This window comes from Dendropsophus ebraccatus, chromosome 12 (genome assembly GCF_027789765.1).
Source record: "Dendropsophus ebraccatus isolate aDenEbr1 chromosome 12, aDenEbr1.pat, whole genome shotgun sequence".
In the NCBI taxonomy this organism is placed as follows: Eukaryota; Metazoa; Chordata; class Amphibia; order Anura; family Hylidae; genus Dendropsophus; species Dendropsophus ebraccatus.
This window is the reverse complement of record NC_091465.1, coordinates 13,693,373-13,717,078: the sequence shown is the minus strand read 5'-3', so window position 1 is coordinate 13,717,078 and position 23,706 is coordinate 13,693,373. Positions and strand designations below refer to the sequence as shown.

The window sequence follows — 23,706 nt, the reverse complement described above, 5'->3', positions numbered from 1 at the left end:
TCACATGATTAATCATCCCTTTATAAAGGCACTGCAGATAGTCGCTGATCTCACTGATCAACACTCAATTGCATTCTTGCCAAGACCCATATTGGGCCTTGTTAAAGGAGCCTTAGAAGCATTCAGGAGTAGTGGATGCAGGGTAGGTGCGCACAGATGAATTGTCCAGAGATGCTTAGTGCTACTTACTGTACAGGAGCTGCAACTCCAATCTCAGGATGCAGGATTAGGAGGCTGGAGGGAAGCAGAAAGGAGTAAGAGTCAGATTATACAGAGCAAATATCTGCCGGATCAGACATCGCTCTGTGTAATATACAATGATCCGCTGAGGAGAGAGCTAGTGTTTACAAATCATGGGCTGACGGCCGTGCATCGCTCTGTGTAATCGGGGATGCGTGGCCAATGGCTGATAAAGGGGTGTTAGAATATAGAAAATAATAACGATGTAGCTAGGCTTATCTCTCCATGCTCCCCTGGTGTATGTCCGACGTGTCTCTGCACCCACTGCTGACCGCACCTAATCCATCCCAGCAGTGACAGTCCGCTTAGCCAATCACTGGCCGTGGCGATGTCCCGCCTGGGGACAGGTTTCAGCAGTGGATGCAGACAGGAGGACACAGGGGATGGAACATCACTGGATTAGCAGGTTGGGATAGAAGCGTACAGGAGTAGACAGACAAGGCGAAAGCCATGGGAATAGGAAGACAGGATGGATACAGACAGGTGTAGATGGGCAGAGTGGAAGCACCCAGGAATAGGTGGGTGAAGTCAAAAAGGGGAAGAAAGGCAAAATGGAAACACACAGAAGTAGGACAGGAGTGATGTAATCAGGATCAGGAGGGCAGGGTGGAGAGAGGCCAAATAGGAGAATCCAGTTTTCTCTGTTACTTTTTCCATGTGTTTTATTACGGAGACCTGACAGGTTGTTGTTTCTTGCAGGCTGAGCGACTCCAGGAAAGGAGTGAAGGTGGAGAACAGAGAGACGTTTTCTCGTGTAACATTCTTCAACGTTTCAGAACAAGACTACGGAAACTACACATGTGTGGCCATGAACCGGCTGGGACACAGCAACGCCAGCGTCATTCTGTTTGGTAAGTCTCAAGCTGGGCAGGGTCCAGTAAGAGTTTCACCGTGTCCAGGGGCTTTATGGCTTTGTCGAGTGTCCACTTTAAAGGGGTTGTCCGGCGATAAAAAATTATTCACAGAATAACACACATTACAAAGTTATACAACTTTGTAATGTATGTTATGTCTGTGAATGGCCCCCTTCCCCGTGTTTCCCCCCACTCACGCTAGACCCGGAAGTGTGGTGCATTATACTCACCGCATCTTGTGTCGTCCACGGTCTCCGATCGTCAGCAGTGACGTCTTCTTCGGGAGGCCGGCGGATCTTCCCGAGTGCCGGCAACCCTCTGCAGCGTCATCCGAAGCTCAGCCGCGATTGGCTGAGCACAGTTATGCTCAGCCAATCGCGGCTGAGCTTCGGATGACGCTGCAGAGGGCGGCCGGCACTCGGGAAGATCCGCTGGCCTCCCGAAGAAGACGTCACTGCTGAGGATCGGAGACCGTGGTCGGCACGTGACAGGTAATGTATAGCGCACCACACTTCCGGGTACACGGGTGGGGGTGGTGGGACACGGGGAAGGGGGCCATTCACAGACATAACATACATTACAAAGTTGTATTACTTTGTAATGTGTGTTATTCTGTGAATAATTTTTTATCGCCGGACAACCCCTTTAAGCCCTTTAAATGACCCCTGAGACGGCAGCCATTACTGAGATGCTGGTGGAAGGAGCACACACCAGGGCAGTGTTTTCCATTGGTGCCTATTGAGGTCTTTGTATACACCAAGGCCCAGTGAAGTGGTGCCCGTGCTGCCGAGGTCTGGTCAGGGCTCAGTGAGCCGGAATTCGGGGAAAAGAGCTGAATAGATAATAGAGGTTTTCAGGTGAAATCCTGTACAAAGGAGTCATTCATCCCATTGCTCAGACATGATGAACCTATTCTCACATTGGATATTTGTGGCTCTCATATATAATACACCTATATACTGTGTCTGGGGCTTTTGTTTGTGGTTTATTAGATTGATGTCTGCCGGTCCCGGGGGGCAGGAAGCAGTTATATTGAGGAATCATGGGCCTGCTGGATGTGCCGGTTTTCTGTTGGCTCTATGGGGCCTCCTGATCATTATGCATTGAGCGGGTGTGTGGATGCTGAATACACAGCAAGACATCGGACACCTGCCATAGACCCCACAGCATCTGAGCGCCATGCATGATTGCAGCAGTGAAGGAAAGCAACAGATCTCTCAGTGCCACCTGTGACCCTTCCATGAGTTAATGATGATTCATTGCGGGGATGTAGATGCCGTCATTCCCGTGTGGCACATCCGGTGCATTGTGTGTGCCCTCCACCCGTCTCCTCCATCTCCATTTAGATGTATCAGATATTGGAGTCTTATAAAGTGTGTTATGGTGGGGAAGCGGTGGGTCTGTGCTGTGCCCCCCATCATGCCAGTATTGTGGATATAGATAGGACACCATAGCTCTACGTGTCTTTGTCGCCATCTCTTGTGGATGTTTCTGTGCAGGGATGTGAATTGACGGCCGCTGTGTCCCAGCAGTCGTCCTGCAGAGCATCTCTGCTTGTCCTGGTGTGAAGGATTGTCACATATCATTGTGGTTTGCATCCCCTGCTGGGGGGGGCTCCTGCTGGGTCACCCCTGAGCTTGTGTGCCCGCAGTCCATTACGCCGCCCCGCCATTCACTCACACATTTCCCCAGACGCCTTACATAATCATTGCTCCCGAGTTCTTGATAAATAGAAGTTCCCATCTGCGGCTGTTTGTTACTGAATCATAAAGTCGATATCCTGTCGCGGTGCCAGCGGGGTGTTTGGGATGTGAAGATGAATGCGTTTTACCACTGTTTTTTGCTTTGCTTATTTTTTTATTTTTTATAATTCTGTTGTGTAAACGCCGCCCCTTTTATTCCCCCCCCCTCCCCACCCCGTATCTCCTACCATTTGTAGAAAAATTCCAGTCCACCAGCTCACCCTTGCTGCAAGGTCAGTACAGTGTCCCCCTGTCTTGTGAATCCCTTGTCCATGCATTGAATGTCTATTTTACCACTTACCCATAATCCTCCTGGTTGCGTCTTGACCTCTGTGTGTCCTCTGATACTAGACGGTGGTTACTAATTGGCGTCGTCCTCATTTGTTGGTAGACTCTGTGTATGTGCTGGTCTCTTCTCAGGTCTTGGGTCGTCGTATTTGTGGCGCTCTGATGGGTCCTTCACGACCTGACGTTTAACTCTTATGCTTCCTCTTCGGTGGTGATGGCCGCATTTTCTTCCGTCATTGCTGCTTCTCTCATGTTCACGTTTTCCCTCTTCTCTAACCTTCTCGTGTGCTCGTTCTCCAGTCTCTGGCATAACACAGTAAAGCATTATGTTGCAGGATGTTCTCTATGGCCCAGGTCAGGACTTCTCCATGAGTTCCCTGGGCATTGGTAGCTGCTTCCCACCACCCATAGGAGACCGGAATGAGGGCAGGAAGGGTACAGTGGTTTTAGCCCATAGAATCTGGACACCTCCTCATGGCGCTTGTGCCTAAATACTATGGTAATCTCCATTGTATAGGAAGCCATGACCATTGAGAACTGAGGGAGTTCTTTTTCCTCTAGTCATGTGATGAGTGTTCAGCTAGTTTTTCTGGGCCTTTCTGTTTCCCTAATAAACAATGTTTTTGATTTTTAGAAGAGACCACTGCTGCCTTGACCCCCCCTAAAGGTTAGTATTACACATTGCTGCCATGCCCACCCCTGGCTTCCCTGCCTAGCTGCTCACCTGCCTCCTGCGTAGCTGACTTGCTTCTATTCCCTGTAACTTGACAACTTTCCCATCTGGTACCGCTGGTTATTAATATAAGAGAAGGCCTCGGGGTCCATCAGTGATGAGCAGAACCCCGGAGTCATGGCGTTTTTCGTGTCTCTGTATTAACATTTTGTACTTTCATAAACACTATTTGCTGATCACCAGAGCATAGCATTGTGTAGACCTCATCCTGTAACTCTCTGGATGTGTTAGCAGTACTGAGCACTCGGGCCCTTCACCTGTTAATGTTGGGGGTGTCCGTCTCTCACTGTGCTGGCTTTGCGCATGTGTCCTCTTGCATGACTGGTCGCTTTTAGATGGCCATTTCAAAAGAATGCATGATGTTTGATTTCTGTTCGCTATATATCCATGTGCTATATACGTCATCCAGGTTCTAACCTCACTTGTTCTGCTCAGCAATTAAAGTGTCATTTTAGGTGACTTTATTAGCATAAACAGTATACATGAGGAGTAAGCATATAGGAACATGGTATGACTTGTATCCAGTATTTTTCGGCAGTTTCCCCTCTGCAGGCTCCAACTTTGTAATTTTTTTCAGACGGGACAGAGACATTAGGATGTTTCCCATACACAGCACACATAGAGACAGGGAGCAGGACGACCTCTACAGTAGTTACCAGTGTGAATCCAGCACTAGGAAAGGTAGCAGAACACTTATCAGAAGCAGAACTCTCTCTCCCTTCTATCTCCCCCTGTTTCTTCTGTAACCTGATCTCTCATCACTGCCATCCACTTAAAGTGATCAGTGGAGGAGTCAAGGAGTCAATACACACCACACACACACAGACTTTTCATCTTCGGGCTTTTCATTCTCTGGTCTCCTCGGCTCAGGCTTCTTGTTGCCTGGTCTCTTTTGCTCAGACTATTCAAGCTCTGGTCTCCTCTGCTCTGACTTCTCATTCTCTGGTCTCCTAAGCTCAGGCTTCTCATTCTCTGGTCTTCTTTGCTCAGGCTTCTAATTCGTCTTCTCAGCTCAGGCCTCTCATTCTCTGGTCTTCTATGCTCAGGCTTCTCATTCTCTGGTCTCCTAAGCTCAGGGTTCTCATTCTCTGGTCTTCTTTGCTCAGGCTTCTAATTCGTCTTCTCAGCTCAGGCCTCTCATTCTCTGGTCTTCTATGCTCAGGCTTCTCATTCTCTGGTCTTCTCTGCTCATGCTTCTCATTCTCTGGTCTCCTAAGCTCAGGGTTCTCATTCTCTGGTCTTCTTTGCTCAGGCTTCTAATTTGTCTTCTCAGCTCAGGCCTCTCATTCTCTGGTCTTCTATGCTCAGGCTTCTCATTCTCTGGTCTTCTCTGCTCATGCTTCTCATTCTCTGGTCTCCTCTGCTCATGCTTCTCATTCTCTGGTCTTATCTGCTCATGCTTCTCATTCTCTGGTCTCCTCTGCTCAGGCTTCTCATTCTCTGGTCTCCTCAGCTCCTGCTTCTCGTTCTCTCGTCTCCTAAGCTCAGGCTTCTCATTCTCTGGTCTTCTTGGCTCAGACTTCTAGTTCGTCTTCTCAGCTCAGGCCTCTCATTCTCTGGTCTCCTCAGCTCCTGCTTCTCGTTCTCTCATCTCCTAAGCTCAGGCTTCTCATTCTCTGGTCTTCTTGGCTCAGGCTTCTAATTCGTCTTCTCAGCTCAGGCCTCTCATTCTCTGGTCTTCTATGCTCAGGCTTCTCATTCTCTGGTCTCCTGCTCAGACTTCTCATTCTCTGGTCTAGTCTGCTCAGGCTTCTCATTCCCTGATTTCTATAGCTCAGGCCTCTCATTCTCTGGTCTTCTATGCTCAGGCTTCTCATTCCCTGGTCTCCTTTGCTCAGGCTTCTCATTCTCTGGTCTCCTCCGCTCAGGCTTCTCATTCTCTTGTCTCCCGCTCAGGCTTCTCATTCTCTTGTCTCCTGCTCAGGCTTCTCATTCTCTGGTCTAGTCTGCTCAGGCTTCTCATTCTCTGGTCTAGTCTGCTCAGGCTTCTCATTCTCTGGTCTCCTGCTCAGGCTTCTCATTCTCTGGTCTCCTGCTCAGGCTTCTCATTCTCTGGTCTCCTCTGCTCAGGCTTCTCATTCTCTTGTCTCCTGCTCAGGCTTCTCATTCTCTGGTCTCCTCAGCTCCTGCTTCTCGTTCTCTCGTCTCCTAAGCTCAGGCTTCTCATTCTCTGGTCTTCTTGGCTCAGACTTCTAGTTCGTCTTCTCAGCTCAGGCCTCTCATTCTCTGGTCTCCTCAGCTCCTGCTTCTCGTTCTCTCATCTCCTAAGCTCAGGCTTCTCATTCTCTGGTCTTCTTGGCTCAGGCTTCTAATTCGTCTTCTCAGCTCAGGCCTCTCATTCTCTGGTCTTCTATGCTCAGGCTTCTCATTCTCTGGTCTCCTGCTCAGACTTCTCATTCTCTGGTCTCCTTTGCTCAGGCTTCTCATTCTCTGGTCTCCTCCGCTCAGGCTTCTCATTCTCTTGTCTCCTGCTCAGGCTTCTCATTCTCTGGTCTCCTCCGCTCAGGCTTCTCATTCTCTTGTCTCCTGCTCAGGCTTCTCATTCTCTTGTCTCCTGCTCAGGCTTCTCATTCTCTTGTCTCCTGCTCAGGCTTCTCATTCTCTTGTCTCCTGCTCAGGCTTCTCATTCTCTTGTCTCCTGCTCAGGCTTCTCATTCTCTTGTCTCCTGCTCAGGCTTCTCATTCTCTGGTCTCCTGCTCAAGCTTCTCATTCTCTGGTCTAGTCTGCTCAGGCTTCTCATTCTCTGGTCTCCTGCTCAGGCTTCTCATTCTCTGGTCTCCTGCTCAGGCTTCTCATTCTCTGGTCTCCTCTGCTCAGGCTTCTCATTCTCTGGTCTCCTGCTCAGGCTTCTCATTCTCTGGTCTAGTCTGCTCAGGCTTCTCATTCTCTGGTCTCCTGCTCCTGCTTCTCATTCTCTGGTCTCCTATGCTCAGACTTCTCATTCCCTGATTTCTATAGCTCAGGCCTCTCATTCTCTGGTCTTCTATGCTCAGGCTTCTCATTCCCTGGTCTCCTTTGCTCAGGCTTCTCATTCTCTGGTCTCCTCCGCTCAGGCTTCTCATTCTCTTGTCTCCCGCTCAGGCTTCTCATTCTCTTGTCTCCTGCTCAGGCTTCTCATTCTCTGGTCTAGTCTGCTCAGGCTTCTCATTCTCTGGTCTCCTGCTCAGGCTTCTCATTCTCTGGTCTCCTGCTCAGGCTTCTCATTCTCTGGTCTCCTGCTCAGGCTTCTCATTCTCTGGTCTCCTGCTCAGGCTTCTCATTCTCTGGTCTCCTGCTCAGGCTTCTCATTCTCTTGTCTCCTGCTCAGGCTTCTCATTCTCTGGTCTCCTCTGCTCAGGCTTCTCATTCTCTTGTCTCCTGCTCAGGCTTCTCATTCTCTGGTCTCCTCAGCTCCTGCTTCTCGTTCTCTCGTCTCCTAAGCTCAGGCTTCTCATTCTCTGGTCTTCTTGGCTCAGACTTCTAGTTCGTCTTCTCAGCTCAGGCCTCTCATTCTCTGGTCTCCTCAGCTCCTGCTTCTCGTTCTCTCATCTCCTAAGCTCAGGCTTCTCATTCTCTGGTCTTCTTGGCTCAGGCTTCTAATTCGTCTTCTCAGCTCAGGCCTCTCATTCTCTGGTCTTCTATGCTCAGGCTTCTCATTCTCTGGTCTCCTGCTCAGACTTCTCATTCTCTGGTCTCCTTTGCTCAGGCTTCTCATTCTCTGGTCTCCTCCGCTCAGGCTTCTCATTCTCTTGTCTCCTGCTCAGGCTTCTCATTCTCTGGTCTCCTCCGCTCAGGCTTCTCATTCTCTTGTCTCCTGCTCAGGCTTCTCATTCTCTTGTCTCCTGCTCAGGCTTCTCATTCTCTTGTCTCCTGCTCAGGCTTCTCATTCTCTTGTCTCCTGCTCAGGCTTCTCATTCACTTGTCTCCTGCTCAGGCTTCTCATTCTCTGGTCTAGTCTGCTCAGGCTTCTCATTCTCTGGTCTCCTGCTCAGGCTTCTCATTCTCTTGTCTCCTGCTCAGGCTTCTCATTCTCTTGTCTCCTGCTCAGGCTTCTCATTCTCTGGTGTCCTCTGCTCAGGCTTCTCATTCTCTTGTCTCCTGCTCAGGCTTCTCATTCTCTGGTCTCCTGCTCAGGCTTCTCATTCTCTGGTCTAGTCTGCTCAGGCTTCTCATTCTCTGGTCTCCTGCTCAGGCTTCTCATTCTCTGGTCTCCTGCTCAGGCTTCTCATTCTCTGGTCTCCTCTGCTCAGGCTTCTCATTCTCTGGTCTCCTGCTCAGGCTTCTCATTCTCTGGTCTAGTCTGCTCAGGCTTCTCATTCTCTGGTCTCCTGCTCCTGCTTCTCATTCTCTGGTCTCCTATGCTCAGACTTCTCATTCCCTGATTTCTATAGCTCAGGCCTCTCATTCTCTGGTCTTCTATGCTCAGGCTTCTCATTCTCTGGTCTCCTATGCTCAGGCTTCTCATTCTCTGGTCTTCTCGGCTCAGCCTTCTCACTTTCTGGTCTTCTGTGATCATATATGTTTCAGAGCTCTACCCCGCCATCATGTCATCAGAAGTCCGGCCTCCGAGGGGGGGGGGGGGGGGTTTGAAAATAGGGGCGCGGGGGGAAGTAAAAAGTCACTTACAGACACAGCACAAGTCATTCCACAGTGGTTTCCTCCTCAGGTATAGGCTGCCATGCAGACCCTTTTTCTGTACAATTCCCCTTTCCGCACCACACGCCTGTATCTATCAGTCAGAGACTCTGCGGATCTACAGATGGACTGTAGAGCTCTAGAAGATGAGAGGTTAGGGTTAGCAGGTGAACCAGGGGTGGGTCCTGTCAGTACCAGAAGAGCTTTGGTGGAGGTAGGATTAGACTTTATTTAGGTAGGGGTCCCCCTATATGACCAGGTCTGATGCTGCTTCTTCCATTCAATCCCATGAATAGTTATCAACCCTGAGATGTGCTCCACAATAGTCTCCAATATTTAACCCTTTGCCCGATCTTCTGTTAACATTCGTAATTACCATCTCTTAGACACCGCGGCTGTCCTTACCCTAAATTGGTGTCTTAACCTTTTCCTGCTCACGTTTCCCCTGACAGTCACAGGGTTAATTAGACAACAAGCCGTTCAATATGGTAAAGACAGAAGTCAGGCGCGAAATGCACTGCAGGTCATGGGCACCAGGCGCTCAATAAAATCTAGCAGGGAAGACGCCCCATGGATGTGAAGCTTCTGACCTGCATAACACCTATTTATACAGCATCCACCGCACCATCACATGATCTCACCGCTACTCCCATCCTTATAGCTGCCTGATCCGTGCCTTGACTTGGTAGTAGATTACCGTTGTCTGAGGGGTTGATGTTCTTGTCTGTGACTCTCGCTGTGTCCATGTGGGATGTCTTGTTTGTTGGTTGTTATCTCTTATTATTTGCTTTTCTCCTTTTATTTTCTTAGTACTGAGAGAGTAAGGGGCAAGATGTTGTGGGGCTGGCACTGGAGCCCTTGGTGGCATCATGAAATAGTGGTGGCCACATCCTGTCTATGCTGTAGATGTCATTATAAGGCGGGTGTATGTGTAGAGGCAGTCCTCTATGAGGACAGCTCGGTTTCTTGTTCATACCCTGCTGTGTGCCACATATACTGTATACCATACACCACACATACGCATCTTGCTGGTGAGGAGCTGAATGTCTACAGCTGTGAGATGGAGAATGTGTGTTTATTGGGCGCTGTCCAGCAATGGTTTTATACATTTTGTAGACAAAAGCGGCAGCTGTTACCAAGGTTTTATCTGCAACCCAACCCTCCACGCATCATCCTTGCAGAGATCATCCCGAGATTGTATTGTCATCTCTCATTCATCCTCCCTTTTAGATCTGTGCTTTCCCGCTGGGGTCTTTGATAAATCTAATGTCTCACGTCCGCCATGTTCTCGGTGCAGTTAGGTTTATGTTTTGTGTTCTCATTGGGGTCCCTGACAAATCTGATGTCTCATGTCCACCATGATCCTGGTGCAGTGAGGTTCATGTTGTATGTTATCGCTGGGGTCTCTGATAAATCTAATGTCTCATGTCTGCCATGTTCTCGGTGTGGTGAGATTGTCTTGTTTTTGTGTCTTGTCTTTTTTGCTCTTGATCTTACTTTCTGCTTGTTCACACATGTGGTCTGCCTCTCTCCTCAGGCCCCGGAGCGGTTCACGACGGGAACAGCGGCTCTTCTCGATGTCTCCTCTGCACTCCTCTGTTTCTCCTCTTCTTCGTGCTTTGTCTGTCTCTTCTACTTCCACCTGCCCAGTTTTGACAAATGCAAATCACCGTCCGAGGTCCTCACAGGAGGGAAATTCTAAAATTAAAACAAGTGTAATGAAAAGAAATTACAAAATCTGATGTCGCAAAATATTAAGAAAAAAAAGCAAAAAAAAAAAAAAAAAAAACCACAACAAAAAAAAAACTGCAAGTGATTGTTTAAACAAGGAAACCGCTGAGAGAAAACACCACAATCTGCACCTTCTCGGTGAAGGGACTTTTGCAGGATACAGCCGAGGGGAGGGGGAGGGGGGGATACGGGCAGACCCAAGGACTGAGCTGAGCCGGCCGACTAGCCACAAGTCGACGCTCACGAAACCATGTGACTTTGTTCTGTTCATTTCAGAAGGACATCACACATCTCGCTGTCCCTGATCAAGCAAACCATGGACTGTGTCTCTCCACTTTTATCTTCAAGAACTGCGGGGTGATCAGTTATGCAATTCCCTTTCTGTAACCAGGACGCCTGCAGAGCAAAGCTCAACCCTACTTATATGCTGGGGGACTGGCTGAGCAATACTTAAACTTTCCACTGCTGGGGGAATCAATATCTGCTCTGGTATATTTCTCTCCAGCGGGACTGGGATCAGTGGAGCTGCCTTCTGTAGGTCTTCCCTGTTGAGAAAGGGGATTGTACTGAATGTTAACGTGGTGCCGTCACAGTGTTCTCAGATGCTGCTCAAGATACGTTGTGTACGTCGTCTGGAAAAGAGAAAGTCTGAGACTTTATTGTATAGGCGAGAGGGGTGCCCTGAGCGGGGGAATGAGCCCAGCAACAAACCTGGGGTGGTCTTCTGGATCATTTATTCCTTTGTCCTTATATCTGATGATTGTCAGTAAGACTTTTATTTTTTGATGGTGGAAGGGCAGGATCAGGATCCAAAGGGGGGGATATATATATATATATATATATATATATATATATATATATATATATATATATATATTATATAATACATATATTTTATATATATATATATATATATATATATATATACACACACACACACACACAAATACGTCAAAGCTCTAGATGGTCACAGTTGGCATGGACCCCATCTGGTCTCCAGTGGTGGAGTTGTACCGAGACTAGGAGCAGTGCCCATGCTCCATCCTGGGGTTAGTCCAATACAGCTACATTCTCCAGACCCGATGAGCTCAGGATAGGTATAGGACTGCACAGCTCTGTCATCACAGTGAAAAAGCACATGTAGCCGACCCTTTACACCAGCAAAGACCACTCAACTACAAGACACGTGATAGGAGAGATGGATATCAACAGATATTATGTAATGTAGAGTGTTCCACCTATTGGCTAGTCAACCGCATGATGAGCAATGACTGAACCGGTTAGATTGGTAAAGTGATGATATGAAGTATTATTATGAACGTGAGAGCAGTGGTTAAAAGTGAACTAATTTCTTCCTAAGCAGCAGAATATATATGTGTAAATTTCCCAGCAAGTCCATAGCCCACTGCTAAAGCGAGCAGCATACAGTATTGCCGAAAGCTTCATAGACTTGCATTGCATTACAATGCAAGTTTATTGGACTTCTAACAGTGCTGTATAATTGACTTGCCATTTTAATGTATATCCTGCCGCCGAGACAGAATGTTAGTTACTCTTTAAAGTGGGTGTCTAGGATCTTCCAAGAATAGTGCCACTCTTGTCCATGGGTCGTGGGTGGGACTGTTTATGGAGGGTGGCAGCCATGTTTTTTCTATCCACTTTTTAAAGTATTAGGGTTTTTTTTTTTTCTTTTACTAGTTGTATGTGCCATTTTTTCCACTGTACTCAGACTGGGTTGAACCTGCAACCTGAATTCCACTAAAACACCTGATCCAGAGGCCTTGGTTATAATAGTTATGTTATTACAGCCCAGCACCACAGCATTTGCTGCATGCATACAATCTGATCAGTAGTTAATCCCTCCGCAGAATCCCCTTGGGTGTTACCTAGTCACATAGAAACCACTTGTCTTCCTGTCTTGGTGACCACCATCTTGGCTACCACAGTAGTGATGTGGTCACAAGATGTTCTCTAGCACATATGAGATGTCTCTCCGTGCTGCACAGACATGTGTCTAGTGTTAGAGTCCACACGCGGGTGGGAAGGGCACATGGACAGTTGGCAGGTTGGGACTTTCCATGTACTAGGAGGTTAACGTGTTATCGGTGTGTATGAGGCAAGCTTTACAGACCCCAGTCTCCACCCCAGCGCTATTCTTCTTCATCACTTTTAGATGGTTTACAACCCTGAAACTTGCCGAGCACAAACATTCTGCTATCACCTCTTTCATGGTTTGGTTTCTGCCTAGTTATTTTCCGCGTACTGATCAATCACTGGAGATAGAACTGATGCATCTACCTGTATACAGCACAAGGGCAGGTAACCGTCCGGGAGACCCCTCTGACCTGACACTGGAGAAGTGTTACCAGCCCCCGTTCTACGAGCTTCGCTAGATCTGGATATATCATGTGTGTCATGCGTAAGGTGCAGGGGAAGGAGCTATCCATCACAGGGACTGTGACCTGCGTCTGGCCAGGAGCAATAGGGTCATCTCAGAAATGCTAAGTATCCTGTAAAGATTTGACTCCTGGCCACTCACACCACCAAGGAATCTAGAGCAAAGTTGTAAGATAACGGGTGACACCTGGGACGAGTATAACCCTCATCATCCTCTTTCTACAACATGGAGCAGAAAGACCATGATGGAAATGATGATAAACTCCCATGGGAATTGCTGCAGATGTGACCGGTCATGATAGGGAATTATTAGCGGCTCCTGGGATGGCCACGACCTCTGTACCTCACGTCGTCTAGAGCAGGAGGAGAGATTGTGCAGAATGTAAGCTCCTCAGAGCAGGGTCTCCCTTCTCCGCACCATCATTAAGTAGCCGTCCTTCTCACTATTGTTTGTTACTGTATTATATTTTCTTTATATTTGTAATAATCTTGTAAAGAGCTGAGTACACTGTTAACATAATATAAATATACTGAGACATACATACCATGGTCCACCTGAGTGTGAGTGTGTGTTGTCCTGTGCCGTCCGCAGCCCTACCAACTGGAAATTACAGGGTTGATGACTGTGGTAAACTTGCAGCGGGGTACACAGCTGCCCTACACATATAAAGAATAAGTACTGCCGACTAAACACCGGGAACAGCCAAGCTGAGTATTTAAGGCCAGGTCTAAAGGCCCTATTCCACCAACTAATCTGACGATTATCTGCCAAAGATTTGAAGCCAAACCCAGGAACAGACTATAACCAGAGAACAGTTCGAAAAGGAAAGACTGGATTTCTCCTCTTTTCAAATCCACTCCTGGGTTTGGCTTCAAATCTTTGGCAGATAATCTGTTGTCAGATCTGTTGGTGGAATAGGGCCTTAAAAGGGTGCTCCGGCGGGGGGGGGGGGGGGGGGGGGGCATTTTGGGGGGGACCGGGGAGGAGGTGGCTGAAATAAAAGACGTCCACTTACCTCCCCGATTCCAGCGGCGGGTCCCGCATCACGGCGCTCCGGTGCACCGGTTCCCGGCCGCTTCCGGGTGTCTTGACGCGGGCCCGAGACGTGACGTCTCAGGTCCGCTCAGCCACTCAGTGAAGGAGGCGGGATCTGTTTGAGGTCCGCTCAAATCCCGCCTCCTTCACTGAGTGGCTGAGTGGCCCTGACACGTAGCGTCTTGGGCGGCGTCAGACATCCGGAAGCGGCCGGGGACTGGAGCGCCACGATGAGTGACCCGCCGCTGGAACTGGGGAGGTAAGTGGACGTCTTTTATTTCAGCCACCTCCTCCCCGATCCCCCCAAAAAAGTGACCCCCCCCGCCGGAGCACCCCTTTAAGACTACAACTTGTGTTTCTCCGTAGTGCCTGAATGGGGCACTGTTCTCTGTCACTCTGTCCCTATTGTCTTTAATTTCCTGAACACAGAAGGTACATGTTCTCACACCCTCCCCCATAGGCAGTAGATGCCATTCCCTGTGAAGGTATTACGCAATCCCTTTTATTAGTGCAGATAGACCATTTCGTCACCTTGGAGAAACAGGTAACATGTCGTCATGTAGAGCAGTATATGTATATACTGTATATCCTCCATGTCAACGGTGTCTCTTCCACTATGTTTTCCCATGGAACATTGGCTCTAGTTGTATGTGACTTAGAACCACATTATCTATATGTGTCTGTATGATCTTGGGGTGGCAGGAGAGCCCCTCATATCATTGATGATGATGGGGCACATCTGCTCCAAAAGCTGGCATCTATGGCTTCTCAGGTGTGCTGATGCAGGGATCAGTCAGTATATAGATGACTATATTAGTAAAGGTATTATTATTATGGGGATAATCAGTATATAGATGGAGTGGTGTATGGTTAATGCCATGTAGTTATATGATGCACTGTGTATGACTTACGCTCTGTATATAGATGACACATGGCGTATGGATGATTCTTGGCTGCACCCCAGCCCTAGGATTAGGCACTAGGACCAGGATAAAGTGCAGCTGAAGCAGAATAGCCCTTCCCTATTGTTTCTATGAATCTGCTATGCTCTTAATTTGATGAAATAAAGAATACAGAGAGAATGTATCAATGCTTTCACCGTCAAGCCAGTATTTAATCAATTTTTGCAGAAAGCACTGGAAAAGTCTCACATCTTTGAGTAAGTAAGCGACTGCCCAAACACATGCAACAAGTTTACACCAAAACCTTCTGAAAAACTATTGATAAATCCTGATGCCTGATAATTTGTGGAGTATGGATGATATGTGGTTTGTAGATGATGTGCCATGTACTGTATGGATAATGCTTGGTATATAGACGACGTTCTTTGTAAGAATATTGCTGTAAAAATAAGACATCAACATGACAGCATTTGGACATCTGATCTACAGTATATGAATGGTGGCTCTGACAGCTCCCTCCATGTCCCCTGCTCACTGTCTGTCTAAGATTCTAGATGTAGCCATTAGACCGATGCTATTCTAACCTATGGATGAGGGATTCAGTAAGTGGATGGCTAAGAGTGGTAACTACATATAACTGAATTTCCTGTATATTACAAACAAAGCGAAGCACTTCGTTTGGTCGGCAGTCGGCCTATATGCCGCTCCACCCCCGGTGCCTGGAAAAGCTGGATTCAGTCCTGGGAAAACTTCTCCCAGTTTCTCAGGACTGGGTCCAGCTTTAACAGGCACCCTAAGTGGCACGGAGATCAAAGGCAGCCAAGGTATAAGTCAACTGAGGAGCAAACAAAGCGCTTTGCTTTGTTGTTTGTAATGTAAATTCACTCATCTCTAGTGGTAACCATCACCGATAGACAATGAGTCTTGGAAAAGCTCACAATGTGTTTTTTACACTGATGTCACAATTAGGATCCACTACTCACTCAGTTTACCATGTGTTGGGAGCATTTCTCAGAATATATGCTAAAAAGAGACAAAAATCATGAATGTGAACACCAAATGATGATGTGGCTAGATGAATAAAGACGACTGCTGACCAGATGGAGACCTCTTATGGCTCCTGGTGAGATCGCGGCTATGTCCTTCAGGATAGGTTTTTACTTTTCATTGCACGAGGCATCTGTGTTTTACTGTGTAATAATACTGCGGCCACAAATTGTATACAGATGATCCTGTCACCTCCATAGTATAATCCTTGTATTATCCTGCAGTGCCCACCACATGCCCAGTGCCAGCTGTCACCATGAAGACAAAGGAAGCTTCTGCCCTGGACACAAGGTGAGGAAGGTGGTGGTGCTCTTCTCTCAGCAGCGGCCATTGTGGAGGCTGTAGATATGTGCTCACTGCTTGTCCCATCATTGGGGAGGAGTAGTGTCCCGATCCACAACTGGATTCTCATGATCATAATTAGAGAGAATTTTTTTTTTTTTTTTTTTTTTTTTTTTTTAATAAGTACAATAGAAATCTCCTTGAGAAATCAGCAGTTTTTATTATGAAGCAATGATCATTACACAGCTCCTGGAGAATTTCTTCATTCAATTTTCTCATTTAAACTTTATGAATTTTCATATGGTGGAGCGAGCGGTGTAACGTGACGCAGATGGGGATTGTATGTAGCCCAGCACGGCATGACAGCCCAGGGTTGTGGGTGTAAGACGTATTAGGAAACGACACACAGGATTTATGGTTTATTCAGATATCTCTTCAGCTAGACTGGTAAATGGTACCTGTGTACACTGGACCCGATTGATGTGCAGCCCACTTTCCATTGGAACTTTGTGTATCCATGGAGACAACCACATGTGATCGGTAATGGACACCGTCGCAATTGGATCAGGACGTAGGTTGTGTGTAGTATGGACCCGACGTGGTCATCTCCATGGATACCCAAGCTTAGTATGGAAAATGGATTGCACGCCAATCTGGTCCAGTGTATGTCATGACCATAACACTTTAAAGTGTAACTATCATTCTTACCTGGCGGCAGGATACGCTGTCAATATCCTGCCTTTCAGCAGCGCCGTTATACACAATGCAGTCATTGGTGTTCCCAAAAGAATTACGCCTCTGGTGCAGGCCTGAACAGGGAGTGAAGGGGAAGGAAGATTGCCACACTAACCATTGCCAAACATTTGGGTTAGTCCAAATCCAAATGTTAGGCATTTGATAGCCGTTGGATGTAATGATAGGGACTTCTGGAAAACATACATACAGCCATAGGGGGCAGTAATGTGACCAAGAGGCCATTATTGCTCTGTGTAATAGGGCTGGGGATCAGCAGTCGAATGAGCAAATGTTTGTCAGCTGATCAGGTCTGTTCTACCTGTTGAAAAAAAACACGCATGTGCTTTACAGGCTCTCGCAGCTGCTCGGGACGTGAAATACAGCTCTTTAGCCAATAGATTGCTGCAATGTGTTTGCTCAACAAAACATGGAAGGAGATGAGAAAATACAAAGATCAGACTTTATTGACACATCACAGGATTACAACCATCTGACTTTTCTCGCCTAGAAAAGTGTACAAACGCTGTGGAACATGCAGCGACCTGGCCATGTCTGCGTTGACTACCACAGATTGGACACGCCAGCCTCCTAGGGTTTAAAAGAGCCAAATGAAAATATCCCAAACTCAGTTTCTTCACAACACACCAAACGTGCTCCTCCATAGAATCAGACTATTGCTGCAATGACATCTAACAGTGACAGAGCACCGCAGAGCATTGCACTTCCCAGTGCCTGCTCCAGACAGTGCAGTGACTGTGAGATGGAGCTCCGCTGCAATGCTCTGCGACTCTGCCACCGGACACAATTTTACTTACAGTACTTCAACATTGGGAATGGGAGGCAGGTGGTGGAATCGGGGGGGGGGGGGGGGGGGGAGGGGGGGGGAGTTGCTGTAAATTAGCAAGTAGGACTCCGACAGTAACCTCCAATGCTCCAGGGCCGCCCTTACCATGCATGAACATAACCGCTCTCCTTACACAAGACCCTACTGAACGCTGTATGTGCTTGATACAATAACCATCAATATCTAGGAATGTGACAGTCTGGTTGCGGCCGGTGAGGCACTTCTCCGGCCACCAGGGTCACTATTTAACCTTTATTGCACTGCACAATGAATGAGAGAAAATCTATGTGTATTGAATCACAGCCGATACTACCGGACGGACTTACTTACGGGGGGTGGATAGTGAGGCAGAAAACAGTGCAGATACTAAATTACAGAGTGGGGGGGCATAAAGGACTGGTTGGGGTGAGCGGTGTAGATAGGTGGGTGCACTGGTGGAGTCTTAGTCATCTCCGTATAGGTGACATGTTGCTTCTCTGAGAGCGTCACATCCAGAGTTCACTTTTTATGCTCATTTTCTGTAAGTTCTCTCGCCAGAGCCTGAGTTTTCCAGTAGGTCCAGTAACTCGGCTCCTCTGTGTCCCTCGACACAAATGTTGATTGTTCCTAGAGTTACTGATGCAGGTGGAGGGGGATGCTCCTTCCATGGATACAGTCTTTTTAGTACATCTCTCTCCCACCAAACCATCTTTTATTTCTTACGTTCCTGCAGAGCGTCACACAGGGATTTACAAAGACACCAACACAAGAAACCAGCTTCAGCTCCCCCGGGCATCTGGGATTGAGGTCGGTCTGTTGAGACCAGCAATCTGCTCCAATCTCGTGAAATAACCCGAAGGATGGGGGAAGGGTCGAAGCGTCACCCACAGTGTTTTTGGGAGTAGTCTCTCCTGTGGGGTGGGAGAAGATGACTATTGTGTCTGTAGCTTCTGGATGTCTCTCCACAGCCCCCACCTCCACGCGATTCTGCGCCATCAAAACGCAGTGAGGGAATAGAGGATGGAGCACCAGAGGCAGGTGGCGGCCAAGGTGGTGGAGGCTGAGCTGCTCCTATTCTGCACAGCTCCAGGACCTGAAAGGAGAAACTTTCCATTAATGCAGAGAAGGAAACGTGGCAGCGACTCTCACTTCATTAAGGGGACGGGACATGAAATGAACTTGTCAACTCCCCAAACAAAAACACCCTCTGTAAATACATGCTTTTACTTTGGCTCTCACAATGCAGTTTTGTTCCCATTCAGGTGACACAGAGTAGCGGTGGCACCGGCCGTGAATAGAAGGCGACAAGTTGTCGTAATTGAAATGAGAGGCAGAGTCTCTGCCGTAATTGTATTTACTGATGTGCGGTAAAGGGAAGCTAATTGCTTCTCTACTTCCCACCCGACATGCAAATACATCCCTGAATATCCTGCGCCGGGAGTCACTAACATCCAGGTCCACGCGGTGCACGACGCTGAGCCACATCTAGGACTGATAATAAGCACTGCAGCCCGGTTAACCTTCCTCGAACAACCACAACACCTGCTAGGGGAGCGCTCACACACTGGGCCAAATGAGAAGCAGATTTAAAGGGAAGGGGAGATATCTACTTCTCCCTCTTCCTGTGTAGAGATGATCAAACATCAGGATTTTGCAGGTTTCAGCGTACTCAAACCTTCCGCATTTGATTCCTGGTCCGTGGGGAAGGAGACAGCCCGGGTACCGCCTGGAATTCAGGGATTCCGCCTATTACCTAGGCTGAATCTCTGAATTCCAGGCAGTACCCGGGCTGTCTCTTTCTTCCCCACGGACCAGAAAGGCTTCGGGAATCAAATATGGAAGGTTCAACAAGGTTCAAGTTCAATCGAACCTAAGATTTTCCGATGTTCGATCACCTCTATTCCTGGGTTCACTTCTAAGCTCTGGTTAAAAAAAACTGCATCAAGAACTGCAGATGAGTTTATCCAAGAAGCTGTGTGTGACGGCCGCCCTACCCGTCCTACATGCGGATCTGGCTGCTGCTGCAGTCTGTGGGGAACAACGAGAGCAAAACTGCGACATATGGAACTTCATGCGTATCATTATATAAATGGGTGCTCATAAATATTCATTACATGCCCCGCCTCCTGTCTGTCATGTGACCAGTGAATATGTTTGGGTAAAAGCGCAACGGGACCCAAACTGAAAAGGACAACGCTGAGCAGAATAGCAGCTACAAATCCTAGTCACGTGTACTATTATCCACTATGATTGTGAAGTTACACTGCAATATACACAGGCTGGACTGTATACCGGAGCAGACAAGACCTTGCTGAGACCACCTGGGATGGGGAACCTTCAGCCCTCCAGCTGTTGCAAAACTACAATTCCCATCATACCCGGACAGCCGGAGCTAAAGCTTTGGCTGCTAGGCATGATGGGACTTGTAGTTTTGAAATGGCAGGAGGGCCAAATGTTCCCCATCCCTGCCATACACCATAGAGGGAAGTGTCACAGTACACTGGGATGGGGCCAAGATGGGACATGGGGCACATGAACGATTTTACTCAGAAGCCCCTGTAAACGGTAGATAATATTTTCCACATCTACAAATTAGTTTTGGGTACATCTCCGAACCTTCAAGACATTCAGTGAATGACATTCAGTGAACGTATTCCATGCATCATGTTACTCACCATACAGGATGACGCTGGCGTTACTGTTTCCCAATTTATTTGATGCCACACATGTGTAGTTGCCATAGTCCTTCTCGGAAACATTGAAGAAGGTCAGGATGGATAGATGGTCTTTATTCTCGATCCTCACCCCCTCCAGTCCATTAGATAACCTATGATGAGCAGATAGACACACGTTACATGCCCGAGTAGGTGCACAGGCCTGGACCACAATCTGGCCGAGCTTTGTCACATAACAATAATAATTGTAGGACGGCAAGGTGTCTCCGGGATGTGACCGTCTGCACAATCCTATAACACATAGACGGCTATTCAGATGGAACTGGTTATGGCAGAGTATAAATAGGGCTCTGCGGGAATCAGGAAACATACTCATCGATCAAAAGTAAAAGATAAGGGTCAATAATACGGATCTAGTATGTACCGCACAGCCTGCATGCTTACTGGGTGTATGATGACGACTGTCTCTTCCTCTATATACAGTAATGTTCTATATGTGAGTGCACTGAGCAACCTGATGCTGACCGTGCGCCCCCTTCTTTCCCAGCATATCTTTATCCTTCTTTCCCCCCATATATATATAGAAACTGATTCCTGTTATAAATATTCACATTTTTTTCCGTAAACCACAGTAAGGAGAATCGGAGTCCTCACAGCAGCTGCGGTTCATTTTTGGCTGAGGCTCAGAAATAAGATGCCAAAAGAAAATGCAAATATCCAATAAACGATTCAGCAGCGGACGCAGAATGTGAATTAATTCCTGACACCAAAAATAGACGGAGAAGCTTCTATTTATAATGTGTCTCCCCTATCACGTACTAGAGATCACAGGAGGAGATGCATCAGGAACAGGTCAGATATATGTATATCCAGAACCAGCACCCCTCTTGTCTTTGGTTGCATTTGGTATTGCGGCTCAGCCTCATACAGTCCAGTATCACACACAGCCACAATGTGAGGGAGCAGCGTCAGTCCTCATGTTCATCGCTTCTGTGAGCTGGTCACCATCCCCCTCAAGACTACATGGGGCAATTCAATTACTAGCCCCGAGATAGGGCCCTATTCCACGGGACGATTATCGTTTGGATAATCGTTAACGATTAACGATCTCAAACGACCGCTATTGCGAAAGACCTGAAAACGTTCACTCATTTCCATGGAACGATAATCGTTACTTATGATCGTAATTGCGATCGTTTCTCTTCGCTATTTATTCGCTATTGCGTTCGTATCTATTGAGAACGACCGAACGATGTCTTATTCAATGTGAACGATTTGCGAACGAGCAACGATAAAAATAGGTCCAGGTCTTATTAAACGATCAACGATTTCTCGTACGGTCGTTAATCGTTAACTGCATTTCAACCGAACGATTATCGTTCAGATTCGAACGATTTAACGATAATCTGAACGATAATCGTCCCGTGGAATAGGGCCCATAAGCTGGCCCTAACCCGGAGGGAGGCTGAGCAACCATATGTCCTCTAAGCTGCAGCCACACAGCTCTGGTACCAGCTTCTCTCTCCAAGAACAACAGGGTCAATGTTGAACATGCCTGACCCTTCTCTCCACCAATATCACCTGTCGATGGAGAGTCAGGAGGCTGCCATACCCAAAGAGTAAAAATGGCCAAAGCTGCTATCTTTGGTGGGTTCGCCTGAAAGTCTAAGGGCCCTATTCCACCGGACGATTATCGTTCAGATTATCGTTAAATCGTTCGAATCTAAACGATAATCGTTCGGTTGAAATGCAGTAACGATTAACGACCGAACGAGAAATCGTTGATCGCTTTATAAGACCTGGACCTATTTTTATCGTTGCTCGTTCGCAAAACGTTCGCAAATCGTTCGCATTGAATAAGACATCGTTCGGTCGTTCGCAATAGATACGAACGCAATAGCGAAGAAATACGGAAGAAGAAACGATCGCAATTACGATCATAAGTAACGATTATCGTTCCATAGAAATGAGTGAACGTTTTCAGGTCTTTCGCAATAGCGGTCGTTTGAGATCGTTAATCGTTAACGATTATGCTAACGATAATCGTCCGGTGGAATAGGGCCCTAAGTTGTATCGACTCTGGCCATATGTGTTAGGGTCCTATAACATGGAGTGATTTTTAACGATTAACAACTAACAATAAACAATCGCAAACGAGATTGCTTATCTTTCACCTGAAATTGTTCACCATATTACACAGAACGATAGTCGTTAGTTACGATAGTTACTATGATAGTTTATTCCTACTGATCCCAGCAAAACAACGAACAATGTACAATTACACTGAACGATCAGTGAACAAATGCGGAACTTGAGCGAACGAACGTGGAATTACAGCGAACGATTAATGATAATTTTAGGTCCAGATCTCCAGTCCTCTATGGGGAAGGGTAAGCCGCAGCCAGAACGCTCTGGTGGCGGCTTATCACTCACCCAAACACCATGATCTGTCTGATAACTGCCATACACCTTTGAGAGTTGACTGATATGGGCACCTTTAGGGTGCAAATGCGAGATAGTAATAGCACTGAGAATTATAGTGCACCTGCAGTATTACCATTGTTCATTTGTTATTGGTCATGAAAACAGAAAGAAATACAAGAAATACAGTCACCTGGTGTCTTCCTTATACCATTGGAATTCAGCCAGCGGCACAGCTAGGGCGGAGCAGCGGAGCGCCCCCTTCTGTCCGACTGATGCCCCCGTGTTCCTGGCATCAGATATGTAAGGAGGATCTGTGGGGGTAAAGGAGAGTTATAAAGATGGCACCTTCTGCACTGTGAGGGTCATTACCCCCAGGGGAGGCCACTACATCACTGGTGTTTGTATGGCACCAACATATTCTGCTGATCTTTACATAAATGGAAGGTATTATGTGCACTAGAAGTGCTGGATCCTCCTTTTACGACCCCATATACCTAGCCCATCCCACATCGGTGTCTGTTAAGACCAGAATTATTCGGTAAAATTTCATTACAACTCAGCAGCTGCCAGCGGGGCCCCAGCTACATGGGAGGAGCAGGCTCTGCAGTGGTTTAGCAGCTGTTGGCTCAGGAGGATCTGTTTATTGAGATCTTTTAATACGACAAGTTTGGAGGTATCGAGCCGAAACCCACTGGCACAACATATGGAGAATACTCACAGTTGACTGTGACTGTAACGTGTCGCACCGCCGGGGCCGCCACCTCATTGGCCGCGCTGCATTCATACTGACCCGACTGCTCTCGCGTGATTCCGGTAATTTCCAGATATTCATCGTCACTTACAAACCTGTGGGCTGAAGACGAGAAAGAGCTGTGACGATTGACTGCAACCAATACAAGGTCGTACGAGGATATCAGGGGTGACTGGAGCGACGTGCGAGGGTAGAGTCCACTTGACCATGGTGGGTGGGGGGTGTGCACTAGCTTAGCAACATGATGCATTACAGGTTAGATACTGGAGAAGACCACCATGTACTACATGGTTAAAGTCTCCAAGTCCACTACTAGGGTAATTTGTAGAAACCCTTCTTTCTAGATCAGAGATGGGGAACCTTAGGCCCTCCAGCTGTTGCAAAACTACAATTAACATCATGCCTGGACAGCCAAAGCTTCACCTTACAGT

General features: G+C 47.4%; 2 protein-coding genes across 10 annotated transcripts in view; one reads left to right on the top strand and one right to left on the bottom strand.

Moving 5' to 3' along the window:
• The window catches only part of LOC138770040 (protein CEPU-1-like), a 515,073-nt gene extending 496,827 nt beyond the window's left edge, over nt 1-18,246 (top strand). For 3 of the 7 annotated variants that reach the window (XM_069948910.1, XM_069948916.1, XM_069948917.1), the window contains exons 7-10: nt 940-1,091; nt 3,034-3,069; nt 3,759-3,791; nt 10,010-11,019. In XM_069948910.1, the coding sequence (XP_069805011.1) occupies nt 940-1,091; nt 3,034-3,069; nt 3,759-3,791; nt 10,010-10,128 (340 nt within the window). In that variant the 3' untranslated portion in view covers nt 10,129-11,019. Of the gene's footprint in view, nt 1-939; nt 1,092-3,033; nt 3,070-3,758; nt 3,792-10,009; nt 11,020-15,809; nt 15,877-18,158 lie in introns of those variants that run through there. The other 4 variants (XM_069948913.1, XM_069948912.1, XM_069948911.1 and 1 more) reach the window with 4 other exon arrangements.
• Nucleotides 17,494-23,706, bottom strand: part of LOC138770041 (opioid-binding protein/cell adhesion molecule homolog) — a 213,331-nt gene continuing 207,118 nt past the window's right edge. For all 3 annotated transcript variants that reach the window (XM_069948918.1, XM_069948919.1, XM_069948920.1), the window contains exons 5-8: nt 23,243-23,377; nt 22,715-22,835; nt 20,101-20,252; nt 17,494-18,518 (exon numbers count right to left, since the gene is read on the bottom strand). In XM_069948918.1, coding sequence (XP_069805019.1) covers nt 18,421-18,518; nt 20,101-20,252; nt 22,715-22,835; nt 23,243-23,377 — 506 coding nt within the window. In that variant the 3' untranslated portion in view covers nt 17,494-18,420. The remainder of the gene's footprint in view (nt 18,519-20,100; nt 20,253-22,714; nt 22,836-23,242; nt 23,378-23,706) is intronic.